The sequence below is a fragment of the Sapajus apella genome, unplaced genomic scaffold (genome assembly GCF_009761245.1).
Source record: "Sapajus apella isolate SASKATOON/1434 unplaced genomic scaffold, GSC_monkey_1.0 scaffold2, whole genome shotgun sequence".
In the NCBI taxonomy this organism is placed as follows: Eukaryota; Metazoa; Chordata; class Mammalia; order Primates; family Cebidae; genus Sapajus; species Sapajus apella.
Window position 1 is genome coordinate 54,039,814 of NW_022436942.1, and position 15,924 is coordinate 54,055,737.

Here is a 15,924-nt window from a genome sequence, read left to right on the forward strand (position 1 = left end):
ATCTTCTAGGGGCTATAATGTCCTATTCTTTCTACTAAAAAAAAATCATTAACAGTTTGGCTATGAGAAATAGTATTACCTGAGAATTACTTAAGAGACACCGATTTCTAAAAAAAAAAAAAAAAGCCATACCTGTTTCTCCAGGAACTCTACAATTGCTCCCATATGAAGGCAGACCAGCAGGGAGGAGTGTTGTTAGAGGACTGTTTTATATTTGCACTTGATAGAATTCTTCTGACAGGTGTTTAAATATGATGCCATTAACCTTTGTTGTGCTTCCTCTGAGGATGTTGTTAAATGTACTGTTTATTATATTTATTTATGAGCACTCTCTAGAGCTACTTCTTTTTTTTCTGCTTAGTATCAAGGATAATTGTGTTTTTTTCTGAGTATCAGTCTACTTTATCTCAGAAACATTGTGACCTGTGTAAATGACTTTTTTTTTTTTTTTTTTTTTTTAAATGTTGGCTACTAAAGGGCCTAGAGCCAAATGTGTGGTTTTGTGTTGGTCTTATTTCAAGCACTATTTTATGTTGTTCTTGTTTTGGTTTTTGCTAGTTTACTTTGAATGTCTGACTTGTTTATTTTTTGTATCCTGGTGGACTTCTTGAATCATTTCTGGAACAAACCAAAAAATATAGTCATGGGCAGTTCACTGTCCTCATTTTCCTCATCTATACAGTGGAAAAATCATAAATGATAGTTAATGATAACTATAGTACAGATTATTATAGATAATTCATAGTTTTATGTAATAACTTGGATGTAGTACATTATAATTTCAAAGATTATCCAAGATTTCATCTGATCGTTCATTTTGTAGATGAGGAAACTGAGGCTTGGTACTATTTAGTCATTTGTTCAAGTCACAGCTAATAAGTGGTAAAGACTAGATTTCAACTTTGATATTTTGATTACAAAATCTATGTTTTTTCTCTAATGATCTTTTTGAGTCCCTTATGTAATTTATGCACAATACAAAAGGCATCTTTATCAGATTTGTAGATGAGATAAAGTTGGGGTAATAAAATACTTTGACAAAAATCAAGATTTCAGAAGACCAGAATTGATTATATATGCTCTTAACTTTTATACCTAATATGCCCTTGAAATAATAGTTGTGCTTGATTAATATATATTAGGTTTATATTTTTATTTTATTGCTATAGGACGACTTATTACTTTGGTTTGTGTTTTGAAACCCAATGTCTCTGTGCTATTTCATCTCTAGTATAGTGAATGAAGATGGAAACATTAGAAGTGTGCTTTTTGTGAAGGCATATACCGTTTAAATACATAGTGGTGTTCTGAGGAGTTAAAAATTTCTTTTCCCAAGCAGCAATAAATCAGTGAGGAGGTGTCCAGCATGTTGAAGTGTCTTCTGTTCTCAACTGTGACAGCAAGGAGGAGGTTCCTTAAAATCAGAACATATAACAACCATTAGGAACTGAGAAAACTCTAATAACTGCTTAATTTTGTTTATAACTACAGAAGTTAATGCTTTATTTGTATCTCACAGCAAAAGTTCAAACAGACCCTCCCTCAGTTCCAATATGTGACCTGTATCCTAATGGTGTATTTCCCAAAGGACAAGAATGCGAATACCCACCCACACAAGATGGGTAAGGATCATCAAATCACTTCCAGTTTAACTTTTGGCAATTGTAGCTTAGCAATAAACAGATTTGACGTTCCTTAGAGCTTTGCTCCACTACTTTATAAATGCTTGTAAATTTCTTGTGAAGAAGATGCAGTAGAAGCCCTCTTACCCAAAATGATTGGGACCAATAACGGGTTGGTTAATTTAAAAATTATCTTAAACCGAGGATCACAAAATAAAAATTCTTGTAGATAAAAGTTAATGTAAACAAATTCGTTTTTCACCTCTCTTCAAATTTGGGTATAGATTAGCACTTGCCTGCCCCCCCCCAATTGTAGAGAATTGTAGCATTCTCTACAATTCCATTTTGGGTTTCTGAGTGTGATGTAAGGGTTGATGCCTGCTATATCTTTACTTTTTTTTCCCTGAAACCTTTTGATTGTTTTTACCTACACTTAATTTGACAGAAGTATTTTTTGATGACTTAACCTTATTGAGATTTATCAGGACAGTTTTCATGGAAAGTTTTTTTTATGTAACATTATTAGATCACATAATTACTGTAACAAGTACAGATCACTTAAACAGTCTTGAGAACAAATTCACCTGATTCTTCAAGGTGTCCTGTAAGGATACATTTCAGATGGTTAGCAGAAGTGGCATTATGTAGACATATTGAAAGCATGGAAGCTGGGACCAAACTATCTGCATTTGAATCCCAGTTCTAACACTTACTAGCTTTGTGACTTGGGCAAGTAATTATCACATCTGTACTTTCATTTCCTCATCCATAAAATGGGCACTCTGCAGGGTTGTGAAGAATGATGTATGAAAAACACTTAGAAGAGTAGATGCATAGTGAACATAAAGCAAGCTAGTTGCTGTCATTCAGAATAGGAACCTGTCAGTCGCCATTTTTATACCATGAACATTGATCAGTATGTTTTACAGAGGGAGTTAAGAGTTTTGCTTAATCCAGTGGTTGCAATCATTGGTTAAGAAAGCTTCTACTGTAGCTCTTGTTTTGTTGGCCTGTAAAGACACCATTATTTTTCTTTAAACATAAAAAAGAAAAGAAAAAAGAACGTACTGTTAACATTGTCACCTGCTCCCTTGTTTCCAATTATGAATGTTCTTAGAGGATAAGTCTGTAAAATTCTGGCATTTTATGGCATGGGCTTCTTTTCTTTGAATTTGAAATCATCAGTTGTCCCTATCTTAAAACACCTATTTTAAAAATGTCGCAGATACAGATAATTTTACATTAATAAATTCTTATAGTACACATGATGTGATCACATTTATTTTTAAATATAATCTCTTAATTTTTTTTTTTTTTTTTTTTTGCTGTTCCCTCTTCTTTTCCTTCCTTCCAGACCCATGTTAACCACCTAGCAGGTAGCCTTCCATATTTTTTCTATGCTCATATATGTATACATCTGTCTATGTAAGGGAATGTTTGATCATTGTTTGTTTTACAAAAATGGAAACATAGGCACATGTTCTTCGGCCTTCCTTTTCTCATTCAGTGCTAACTAATGGAAGTTCCTCCAAGTCAATTAGAATACTTCTATTATTATCTTGAATGGCTTCATAATATTCCATGGTGTGAGTGTACCACACTTTATTTCACCATTCTCTAGTTGATGGCCATTTGCTTTGTCTGCAATAATTTTTGCCACTGTAAACCATTCTGTAGTAGACCTCCTTAGGTAAATAGGTAGCTAGATACGTAGTGTATCTCTCTCTCTCTCTCTCTCTCTCTCTCTCTCTCTCTCTCTCATATATTGGTAGTTATATTCTGAAGTAATTTTTTAGGTGTGAGATTGATTAATCAAAGAATAGATTAATAATTTCTGATTCTTAAAACTACTAGTGATTTTGAGCAACTTTTCATTGTAGGCTTTGTTTATGATACCTTTTGCTTTTCCCAGTTTTATTTTTTTTATTTTTAAAATAAAAAAAATTTTTTTTTTTTTGAGATGGAGTCTTGCTCTCTTGCCAGGCTGCAGTCCAGTGGTGTGATCTCGGCTCACTGCAACCTGCGACTCCCTGATTTGAGTGATTCTTCTGCCTCAGCCTCCAGATTAGCTGGGATTACAGGCATATGCCACCACGCCCAGCTAATTTTTGTGGAGACGGGGTTTCATCATATTGGCCAGGATAGTCTCAATCTCCTGACCTCGTGATCTGCCCGCCTCAGTCTCCCAAAGTGTTGGGATTACAGGCGTGACCCACCACACCCAATGTCTTAAGATTTTAAATGCGTTATGTGTCCATGTTTAATATTTCTGAATTCCCAATAATCTCTCAGATTTTCTTGCACATCTATTTTGTGTTTTATTACATCTTTTTTTTCTGAGATAGAGTTTTGCTCTTGTTTCCTTGGCTGGAGTGCAATGGCACTGTTTCTGCTCACTGCAGAAACTCCGCCTCCCGGGTTCAAGTGATTCTCCTGCCTCAGCCTCCCGAATAGCTGGGATAACTGGTGTGTGCCATCATACCCAGCTAATTTTTGTATTTTTAGCAGAGATGGGGTTTTACCATGTTGGTCAGACTGGTCTGGGAACTCCTGACCTGAAGTGATCCATCTGCCTCGGCCTCCCAAAGTGCTGGGATTACAGGCGTGAGCCACCATGCCTGGCTAGTTTATTTTTTATTAATTAGTTCCTCCTACTGAATTGAATGACCATATTTGTCACATGCTATATTCCCATGTATGTAATGGAATCAGTTTTTGGATTATTTACTCTGCTCCACTGATCTCTTCATTTGTTCTTATGCCAACACTATTTTGATTTGATATCCCAAACAATTCTTTTTAACACTTTTCTTAGCTACTCTCGGTCATGTAGCCTTACACACACACACACACACGCAAATGTCCTTGTTAAAATTCTCATCAGAATTGCATTTATATTTGTGTGTTAGTTTCTGAAAATTAACAGTTTTATCATCTTGTCTTATCCAATGTCATGGGATGTTTTTGGTACTTTTTTTTTTTCCACGTATTGAATTTTTTTTTTTTTAGTTAGGTCCTAGCCCTTTTTAGTTAAATTTACTCTTAAGTGTTTCATGGTTTTTGTTAGTGATGTGAGTGAAGTATTTTAATCTCATTTCTGTTTCTTTATACTTACTTCTAGAGTGAAGGAAAGCCATTGAGTTCTTATACTAGTTAACAGATTGTTAATACTTTTAATACTTTTAATAATGTGAATATTGTGGAACACTTGAAGTGGTATTTAATACGTGAAAAAAATGAGATTTTGTAAACCTAAAAATTCATTTTCCTTAGTCTCAGCTTCTATTGAAATTAAGTAGAATAACTTCTGTTTTTGAAATAATGAAGGAAGATATTAATTATAATTTATAATACTTCTCAAAATAATTTTCTTAAATATTGCAGTATTGTATATTATCCTGGAGAAATACAGAATAAGCATAAGATAGTGTGATGTGTTTGCTTTTTAATAAATCTCAATATTTTTTACATTCATATAACCAGTTTTGACTATTTGCGAATAGATCAGATTCAGTATTCTTACAGATTTGGTATAGTTTATAACTTTCCTTCATTGTCTTATTAATAAACTTTTATCAGAAATTGAATGAATTATCACAAATAACTCACCTGTGAAGCTTTTCTAGGTTAAGCGTATTTTTAAAAACTTCTTTTGAAATAATTTCATACTTCCAGAAAAGCTACAAGCATAGCACAAAGAATTTCCACATACCTTTCACTTAGATTTCCTTTGTTTTGCCACATTTGTTTTATTCTTCTCTATTTCAATGGAATTTAACAAGTATGCATATTGTCATATACCAATAACATTCCATTTTCTCCTTGGAAGACAGATATAAGGCAAATGTGAAAAATGTTAAATCAGTGAGTCTGTATACATATAATTTATTTTTTCTTTTTTTGTTTTGTTTTGAGACAAGGTCTCACTCTGTTAGCTGGGCTGGAATACAGTGGCATGATCATAGTCCACTGTAGCCTAGAACTTCTGAGCTTAAGCAGTCCTCCTGCATTGGCTTCCCAAAGTGTTGGGATTACAGGTGTGTGCCATCACACCCGGCATAGTATTTTTTTCTGAGCCAGACTGTGCATTTTTGGCTGGGATACTAGATAATATATATGTAGTATCCTTTTCAGGGTGTTATATGTGGAGACATACAATGTCAATTTGCTCCTTATTGGTGGTGGTTAATTTTTATTGTTTGTTTAAATTAGTAGCCAGTTTCTCCAGTGTATTGATAGCATTTTTTTTCCTCTTGTAATTATTAATTTGTGGGAAGTTGTTTTGAGGATATCCAGATAACTGTTTTGAACAACGCTTCTCACACATAGCTTGAAACCTTTTTTTTTTTTTTTTTTAAAGATGAGGTGTCGATATATTGCCCAGGCTGGTTTAGAATTCCTGGGCTCAGGTGATCCTCCCACCTTATCCTTTCAAGTAGGTTTGAAACTAATTTTTAACAGTTGTAGTAATGTTTGTTTGCTTTCTAAAACCAGGATCCACTTGAGGTTTCCGTTGTATATGGTTAGAGTCCTCACCTTTTTCTCTTTCTCTTCAGTGTCCCATCTCTTTGAAGAAACCAGGCAGTTGTAGAAAGTCTCGTGTTCTGGAATTTCTCCGATTGTTCCTTTGTGGGGTGTTAAACTTTTTTCTCTACATCTGTGTTTTCTGTAAACTGGAATTAGGTATTAATGGACTTAGATTTAGATTAAACATTTTTGAGAGAGATATAAAATAAGTGATTGTGACCTTCATATTTTACCATATTCTGTTATGTTAGATGTAACATCAGGCTATCCTACTGTCTTATTGCGTTTGACCTCTTGATTAATGTGACAGCCAAATCTTTTTTTTTTTTTTTTTTTTCCTTTAAAGGTACTTTCTTCTTTTTGCAGTTTCCAAGTAATCTGTGGGGCTACTTTGGTATCATTTGGAATATCTATCTGTCTATCTTTCTTTTCTTCCTTTCTATTTATTTAGTTTATGCAAACTTGAGAAGAAAGGAATATCCTTTTCTTAACTTTTCACTGATGATCCTTGCTTTTATGGGTTATTTCATTGGGAACTGCAAAATGGTAGATTTCTAATTCTTTTATTTCTTCTACATTTATTAGGTGATACTATTCTGTAACAAGAGTTTTCTCTATCAACTGGGAATCAACTATAGTTCCTTCTTATAGGCAGTCTTTTTTTTTTTTTTTTTTTTTTTTTTTGAGAGGGAGTTTCACTCATGTTACCCAGGCTGGAGTGCAATGGCGCGATCTCGGCTCACCGCAACCTCCGCCTCCTGGGTTCAGGCAATTCTCCTGCCTCAGCCTCCTGAGTAGCTGGGATTACAGGCACGCACCACCATGCCCAGCTAATTTTTTGTATTTTTGGTAGAGACGGGGTTTCACCATGTTGACCAGGATGGTCTCGATCTCTTGACCTCGTGATCTACCCGCCTCGGCCTCCCAAAGTGCTGGGATTACAGGCTTGAGCCACCGCGCCCGGCTTTATAGGCAGTCTTAATATGTGCTTTATTTCTTACCCTTTAAGTACCAGTTTTTAGAGGAAGGACTTTATGTGATATATGCATACATTTTAATTATTATTATTACTGGGTTTTTTTTTGTTTGTTTTTTTTTGAGACGGAGTCTCATTCTGTTGCCCAGGCTGGAGTGCAGTGGTGCAATCTTGGCTCACTACAACCTCTGCCGTCCAGGCTCAAGCAGTTCTTATGCCTCAGCCTTGCAGGTAGCTGGGACTACAGGTGTGTACTGTCATGCCCAGCTAATTTTCTGTCACCCAGACTGGAGTGCAATGGAGAGATCATAACTCAGTTCAGCCTTGACCTCTGGGTTCTCCCACCCATCTCCTGAATAGCTGGGACTGCAGGCTTGTGCCACCTTGCCTGGCCAAAGTTTTTTTCTTTTTATAGAGATGGAGTCTTTCTGTGTTACCTAGGCTGATCTTGAACTTCTGGGCTCAAACAGTCCTCCTGCCTCAGCCTACCAAATGTCTGGGATTATAGGCATGAGCCACTGCACCTGGAGTATCATGTATATACATATACATACATATATTTATTTATTTTTGGTAGAGACAGGGCTTCACTGTGTCACCCTGGATTGTCTCGAAACGTTGGCCTCATGCAATCCTCCCACCTTGGCCCCCCAAATTGTTGGGATTATTAGAGTAAGCCACTCTGCCTGGCTTTAATTTCTATACTTTTGTTTAACTGACTGAGCAAGAGCAAAATAAGATCAAATGTGGGAAAATAATATTCTTTGTTTTTAGGGGGTCTGGAATTAATAGACCCTGACACTGAGTTTCTCTTGTTGTTAATAACTTTCAATTTGAACTCAAGACTTTGAGCAAAGGATTTCTTTAATCCCATTTCTTTTTACTGTATTATTTATTTTTATTTTTTATTTTATTTATTTTTTTGAGACAGAGTCTCACTTGGAGTGCAGTGGCGTGATCTTGGCTCGCTGCAACCTCTGTCTCCCGGGTTCAAGCGATTCTTCTGCCTCAGCCTCCTGACTAGCTGGGATTACAGGGGCACACCACTGTGCCCAGCTAATTTTTTTGTATTTTTAGTAGAGATGGGGTTTCACCATGCTAGCCAAGATGATCTCAATCTCCTAACCTTGTGATCTGCCCACCTTGGCCTCGTAAAGTACTGCGATCACAGGCGTGAGTTACCATGCCTGACCGATTGTATGATTTTAGAGACTGAGCATGATTTTAGGGACTCGGTCTGTTGCCCAGGCTGGGGTTTAGTGGTATGATCATAGCTCACTGTGTCCTTGAACTTCCGGGCTCAAGTGATCCTCTTGCCTCAGATTCCTGAGTAGCTGGGATTACAAGGCATGAGCCATAATGCCCAGCTAATTTTTTTTGTTTGTTTGAGATGGAGTCTCACTCTGTTTGTTGCCCAGGCTGGAGTGCAGTGGCATGATCTCGGCTCACTGTAACCTCCGCCTCCAGGTTTAAGTGATCCTCCTGCCTCAGCTTCCCAAGTAGCTGTGACTACAAGCATGCACCATCATGCCTAGCTAATTTTTGTATTTTTAGTAGAGACAGGATTTCACCATCTTGGTCAGGCTGGTCTTGAACTCTTGACCTCGTGATCTGCCCCCCTTGGCCTCCTGAAGTGCTAGGATTACAGGCATGAGCCACTGTGCCTGGCTATGCCCAGCTAATTTTTTTTTGGTAGAGACAGAGTCTTCCTGTGTTGCCCAGATTAGTCTTGAACTATTAGCCTCAAATGATCCTCCCACCCTGCTCAGGGTCTGTAGTTTAGGACAGAGTTGACTGAACTTTTTCTTCAAAGGGCATATAGTAAATATTTTAGGCCTTGAGTGTTACTTAGCTTTGCCATTGTAGCATGAAAATAGCTATAGAGCGGGTCCGGCCCGGCGGCCGCCCTCACATTCCCCTTCTTTTTTTTTAAATCCAAAAAAATAAAATAAATAGCTATAGACAGTACATAAACGAGTGGGCACAAGTTGCAATAAAATTTTATTTACAAAACAGACAGCAGGGGAGGCAAATAGGAGTAATTCCTGGAAGGTATCACATTTATACTTGTGTAATTTATACTCCGTGATCACTAAGTTGCAAACTGTGTATTCAGTATTTAAGAATGTCAGAAAATTGTAACAGATTAAAAATAGAATCATTTTAAAGCAGTTAATGTTTTTCCTACTTACAAGGAGTCATGGATCTCGTTCCCAGATACTGAATAAAAAATTCTCAGTGGCTCATGCCTGTAATCCCAACACTTTGAGAGGCCAAGGCAGGTGGATCACGAGGTCAGGAGTTCAAGACCAGCTTGGCCAGCATGGTGAAACCCTGTATCTACTAAAAATACAAAAATTAGCCAGGCATGCGCTAGCACGTCTGTAATCTCAACTACTCAGGAGGCTGAGACAGAACTGCTTGAACCCAGGAGGCAGAGATTGCAGAATGCCAGGATTGTGTCACTGCACTCCAGCCTGGATGACAGAGCAAGATTCCATCTCAAAAAAAAAACAACAGGGCCGGGCGTGGTGGCTCACTCCTGTAATCCCAGCACTTTGGGGGGGCCGAGGCAGGTGGATCACAAGGTCAAGAGATCAAGACCATCCTGGTCAACACGGTGAAACCCTGTCTCTACTAAAAATACAAAAAATCAGCTGGGCATGGTGGCACGTGCCTGTAATCCCAGCTACTCAGGAGGTTGAGGCAGGAGAATTACCTGAACCGAGGAGGCGGAGGTTGCGGTGAGCCGAGATTGTGAACTATTGCACTCCAGTCTGGGTAACAAGAGCGAAACTCTGTCAAAACAAAACAAAGAAAAACTGTCAGGTGGGGTGGCTAATGCCTGTAATCTCAGCCACTTGGGAGGCTGAGGCAGGAGGATCACTTAAGGCCAGGAGTTCAAGATCAGCCTGGACAACAATAGCAAGACCTCATCTCTTGAAAAAAAAAATTTTTTTTAAGGTTAGCTAGGTGTGGTGGTATGCACCTGTTTATTCCCAGCTGCTTGAGAAGCTGAGGCAGAAGAAACCTAGGAGTTTGAGGATGCAGTGAGGTATGATCCCATCACTGCATCTGCCTGGGTGACAGAGTGAGACCCTGTTTCTTTGTCTCTTCTCTCCCCCGCCTCGAGACAGAGTTTCACTCTTAAGCCCAGGCTGGAGTGAAGTGATGCGATGTCAGCTCACTGCAGCTTCCACCCCCCAGGCTCAAGCGATTCTCCTGCCTCAGCCTCTGGAGTAGCTGGAACTGCAGGTGCTTGCCACCATGCCCGGCTAATATTTGTATTTTTAGTAGAGATGGAGTTTCACCACGTTGGCCCGGCTGGTCTCAAACACCTGACCTCAGGTGATCCACTTGCCTCGGCCTCCCAAAGTGCTGGGATTACAGGTCTGAGCCACTGCCCCCAGCTGAGACCCTATCTTTTAAAACAAAAAGAAATTTGTTAGCACTGGCAGTTTTAAAATTTGAGCCATGTCTCTCAAGGAAGAACACCTCTTATGTATTGTATACACAAACAATTAGAAAAACCCTACAGAAGCATATAATATGTGTTTTGAGGAACTATATGCAGATTTTCAGGTCAGTTTCTTGGATTAGTATTTACCCTGTTGGCAAAGCTCCTTTGAAGTCTAAAGCACTTATGACCTCAAGTGGAAGAATGACTTCTTCCTACCTACTCTGATTCTAGGACTCTTGTCAGACTGTTCTGATTCTTTTGTTATCTTTTTGTGTTGTCAGGGTATTAGTTCCTCTGACTATGAATGAAGTATCACAGGATATTTTTCCTCCCTTACGAGTCTTAAAAAGGTTTTAACTTCATTTGGGCTGGTTGCAAGTGTTTGACTTTTTGCATTTCAGAAACTTTGTTGACATAAGCTGAGTATGTAATGTATTTTTATTTGAACTGTCTCATTACTTAGTATAGTTTTATCTCCCTCAGCTTTTATGCTTGTTCTGCTGTCTTAATGACTAATAGTACTCTATGCCCACTCTAAAGGCGAACAGCTGCTTGGAGAACTACAAGTGAAGAAAAGAAAGCATTAGATCAGGCTAGTGAAGAGATTTGGAATGATTTTCGAGAAGCTGCAGAAGCACATCGACAAGTTAGAAAATACGTGATGAGCTGGATCAAGCCTGGGATGACAATGATAGAAATCTGGTAAAAGGAATACTTTTTTGTAAGAACATGATTTTAAAACAATTTGATAAGTACTAACTCACCAATTGTAATGTTTGGCTTTCCTTACCACTTTGCTAAATCTTTAAGTAAAGGTTATAGAAATGTCTTCTACATTATTGTAGTGTCACTATGAGAAAACCATGGAGGGGAGTACCCACTGGCACTCCAGCCACCCGGTTTTGTGCTTATGTAGTCACTACTGATTCTTATTTTCCATCTGGAAATCTGTTATTTTGCTATCTAATAATTCATACTAAGAAATACAAAATTACTGGAGCATTTGCTTAAATACGGAACATGATGTTAATGCAGTAAGACAAAGTAATTATTTCTCTAGTTTTTCCTTTTGAGAAATGATTAGTGTCACATGTAATTCTCTGATTCCTACAATTTAAAAAATATGCAACATGAACAAGTAAGATCGGCATTTAAATTGGTCTAAATTAGACTCTTATTTTCTAGTAAATTTAGTTAAAAGTGGATTGAGTTTTTTCTGAGTTTCTGGCGGAAGCAAATTCCTTGTCTTCTAAAAATGAGCTGTTTTCATAACATCAGAGAACTGTTATTTATATTCAGAAAGTGCTCAGATCATTCTCAGAAAGTATTTAAGGTTTTTTGTTAACTTTCAGGATGTGATGAGCTATATGGTTTTAATATATAAGAGTAAGAATAAAAAATTAAACACATTCCCTTTTTTTTTTTGTTTTAGTGAAAAGTTGGAAGACTGTTCACGCAAGCTAATAAAAGAGAATGGATTAAATGCAGGCCTGGCATTTCCTACTGGATGTTCTCTCAATAATTGTGCTGCCCATTATACTCCCAATGCCGGTGACACAACAGTATTACAGTATGATGACATCTGTAAAATAGACTTTGGAACACATATAAGTGGTAAATTCTTGCAGAAATTACTACCCCAGCCTCCTCCTGAAAACTCTAGTTTTTATTTCTCTTAAATGGAGTGATAAATAAATACTGAACTCCCAAATTTTGTTCTTGCTTCCTCACTTCATTAGTAAAGGTGTGTTGAGGCAGATTTTAAAGAAAAATGTAGTGCAGTTTTAAGGAGAGAGAAGCAGTTGTGAGATTTACTTGAAAGCATATTGCTAAAGTGGAATGAAATGAAAACTATTGGGTAGTTGAGGTTTATTACCCTTTGTATCAAGGCATGGAAGACATTATCTTCCCTTTCTTCATTCAGGTCATTGTTTCATACCTCTTTTATTCAAATAATAATGTTTATTTAGTATATTTAAGTTTATCAGCCTTCATATACATGTTTGCTTTCCAAATTGTCTCCAAAACCCGATCAGGTAAGCACCTCGTTATCTCACTTACAAGCGAGAAAGCAAGCTTAGATTAAATACTTAGCTAAGGTTTCACTACGTTAGAAAGTACTATATTCAGAGCCCTGTATACTTTCTCTGCCCTGTGTTGCTATTCCTCATTTCCCTAGTCTTTTCTTGCATTCGTTTTGTTTCTGTTTATATGTTTGTATAACTGCCAGGGTGAGCACTGAATTGATGCTGTCTTGGAGTAATACATACTAACTCTGTAGTTATTCCTTTTTATTCTGAATTATTTGTATACTTCTACTTTTTGTCTCTTTGATTATGAATAATCTCTGGGTATTTGGAGTACAGCCTTTATTTGAGCCTTCATTCTATTTTTCTGTTAAACTCGCAAGATTAATAGAATAAATGCTATAAAGTGGATAAATTGACTAGCTGATAAGTAAAATTAAAAGAGGAATTTTCTCTTTCAGGTAGGATTATTGACTGTGCTTTTACCGTCACTTTTAATCCCAAATATGATGCATTATTAAAAGCTGTAAAAGATGCTACTAACACTGGAATAAAGGTATGTGATCTGTAAGCACCATTTCATTCACATATTTTGAGCACTTTAAGGTCTTTTAAACACTTACAGCATTTAAGTACTTTTAAGGCCTGTTTAAGGTCTTTGAGTAATTAAGACGAACAAAACCGATCCATTGCTCTGTGGTTTTAAGCAAGTAATTGTATTATAGTGTACCAAAGGTGTTTTGTTTTTCCCCTGCTAAAATTTATTAAAACAGAATTTGGATCTATATTTGCCTGTCAGTTGGCAATGATTATTTGTGTGTATGTGTGTTGTTTTTTAGAACAATTTTAAGTTGGCAGCAAAATTGAGCAGAAAGTGCAGAGATTTCCCATATACCCTCCCCTCCCCAACTTCCTCTGTTGTCAGCATCCCTACCACATAACGTATATTTGTTAAAATCATTTGAACCAACATTGACCACATCATAATTGTTCAAAGTTCATAGTTTACATTAGGGTTCATTCTCAGTATTATGCATTCTAAGGGGTTTGAAATATATAATGACATGCATCTACCATTATAGTATCATATAGAGTATTTTCACTGCCACCAAAATCATCTGTGCTCACCTGATTCAAATGGATTCATTCCTCTTTTTCCCCCAAGCCCTGGTACAGCCCAGCTTTTCTCCACGCAGTTTTTTTTTTGGGTGGGGGGTGCAATTAAAATAGACATTACATAAAATTTACCATATTAACTTTTTTTTTTTTTTTTTTTTGAGATGGAGTCTGTCTTTGCCCAGGCTGGAGCACAGTGGTGCAATTTTGGCTCACTGCAACCTCCGCCCCCGGGTTCAAGCGATTCTCCTGCCTCAGCCTCCTGAGTAGCTGGGACTACAGGTGCCTGCCACCATGTCTGGCTAATTTTTGTATTTGTAGTAGAGACGGGATTTCACCATATTAGCCAGGCTGGTCTCGAACTCCTGACCTTGTGATCTGCCTGCCTTGACCTCTCAAAGTGCTGGGATTACAGGTGTGAGCCATCCACACCCAGCCATTTTTCAGTATGTTGTTCATTGGTATTAAGTAAACTTATAATATTGTGCAACCATCATTACCATTCATCTCTGTTTACTCTTTTTATGTTGTAAAACTGAAAACTCAGTCCTCATTAAACAATAACTCCCGATTTCCTCTTCTCCCCCTACCTTGGCAACCACCATTCTACTATGTATGGTTTTAAATATGTCATGTAGTATTTGTGATTTTGTGACTGGTTTATTTCACTTAGCACAATGTACTCAAGGTTCACCTATGTTGTAGCATATGTCATAATTAAGGAAGTAAATTCTGACATATGCTACAAACAATACATTTTTATATACCACATTTTTGCTTATCCATTCATCCATTGATGGACACTTGGATTGCTCCCATGTGTTAGCATTGTGAATATTGCTGCTATGAATATGGGTGTACAAATATCTCTTCAAGATCTGTTTTCAATTCTTTTGGATATATTCAGAAGTGGATTTGTTGAATCAGCTGGTAATTACATTTTTTAAAACTTTTTGAGTATCTTCTATACTGCTTTCCACGATGGCTGTACCATTTTACATTCCCACCAACAGTACAAAAGGAAGGGTTCCAATTTTTCCATTTCATCACTAACACTATTTTCTGGGTAGTTTTTTATATCTTTGGAGAAATTTCCATTCAAGTTTTTTGCCCATTTTCATTTTTTTTTTTTTTTAATTAAAAAAGTAGAGATTGCGGGAGTCTTGCTATGTTACCGAGGTAGGTCTTGAATTCCTGGGCTCAAGCCATCCCCTCACCTCAGCGTCCCACAGTGCTGGGATATCAGGCATGAGCCACTGTACCCAGCTCTTTGCCTATTTTTGAATTGAGTCATTTGTTGTTGAGTTTTAGGAATTCTTTATAGATTTTGAATATTAATCCTGTATCAGATATATTATTTGAAAATTTTTTTGTCATTTTCTGGGTTGCCTTTTTACTCCAGATATTGTGTTGTGAAGGATAAAATGTTTAGATTTTTATGATGTCCGGTTTGTCTATTTTTTCATTTGTTGCCTGTGCCTTTGGTGTCATATCCAATAAATCATTGCTAAATCTAATGTCATAAAGCTTTTACTCTGTTTCCTTTTAAGGTATTTATAGTTTCAGGTCTTAAACTTAGGTCTTTGATCCATTTTGAGTTAATTTTTTTATATGGTGTTGAGGGTCCATATTCAGTATTTTGTGTGCACATGTCTAGTTTTCCCAGCACCATTTGTTAAGACTGTTCTTTTGCTACTGAATGGGCTTGACACCCTTGTTAAAGCTCATCTGGGCCAGGCGCAGTGGCTCATGCATGTAATCTTAGCACTTTTGGAGGCCGAGGTAGGAGAATCACTAGCTCAGGAATTAAAGACCAGCCTGGGCAAGATAGCAAGACCTTATCTCTACAAAAAATTAAACAAATTAGCCAGGTGTAATGGTGCACCCTTGTGGTCCCAGCTACTCAGGAGGCTCTGGTAGGAGGATCATGTGAGCCCAGGGCAATTGAAGTTGCAGTGAGCCAAGATTACACCACTGTATTCCACCCTGGGTGACCCTGTCCAAAAAAAAAAAAAAAAAAAAGGAATCATTTGTCTTTGTAAGTAAGGGTTTATTTCTGAGCTCTTCATTTTATTTTATGGGTTTACATGTCTGTCTGTATGCTAGTACCACACTGGGTTTGGGTTTTTTTGGTTTGCTTTGGTTTTGGTTTTGAGACAGGGTCTTGCTCTGTTACCCAGGCTGGATCACAGTGCG

The 15,924-nt window shown here is 37.4% G+C and overlaps 1 protein-coding gene across 2 annotated transcripts in view; it reads left to right on the forward strand.

The window, feature by feature from the left end:
* Positions 1–15,924, forward strand: part of METAP2 (methionyl aminopeptidase 2) — a 39,997-nt gene that overhangs the window by 8,827 nt on the left and 15,246 nt on the right. For both annotated transcript variants that reach the window (XM_032298433.1, XM_032298441.1), the window contains exons 4-7: positions 1,520–1,622; positions 11,126–11,287; positions 12,018–12,199; positions 13,074–13,168. In XM_032298433.1, the coding sequence (XP_032154324.1) occupies positions 1,520–1,622; positions 11,126–11,287; positions 12,018–12,199; positions 13,074–13,168 (542 nt within the window). The remainder of the gene's footprint in view (positions 1–1,519; positions 1,623–11,125; positions 11,288–12,017; positions 12,200–13,073; positions 13,169–15,924) is intronic.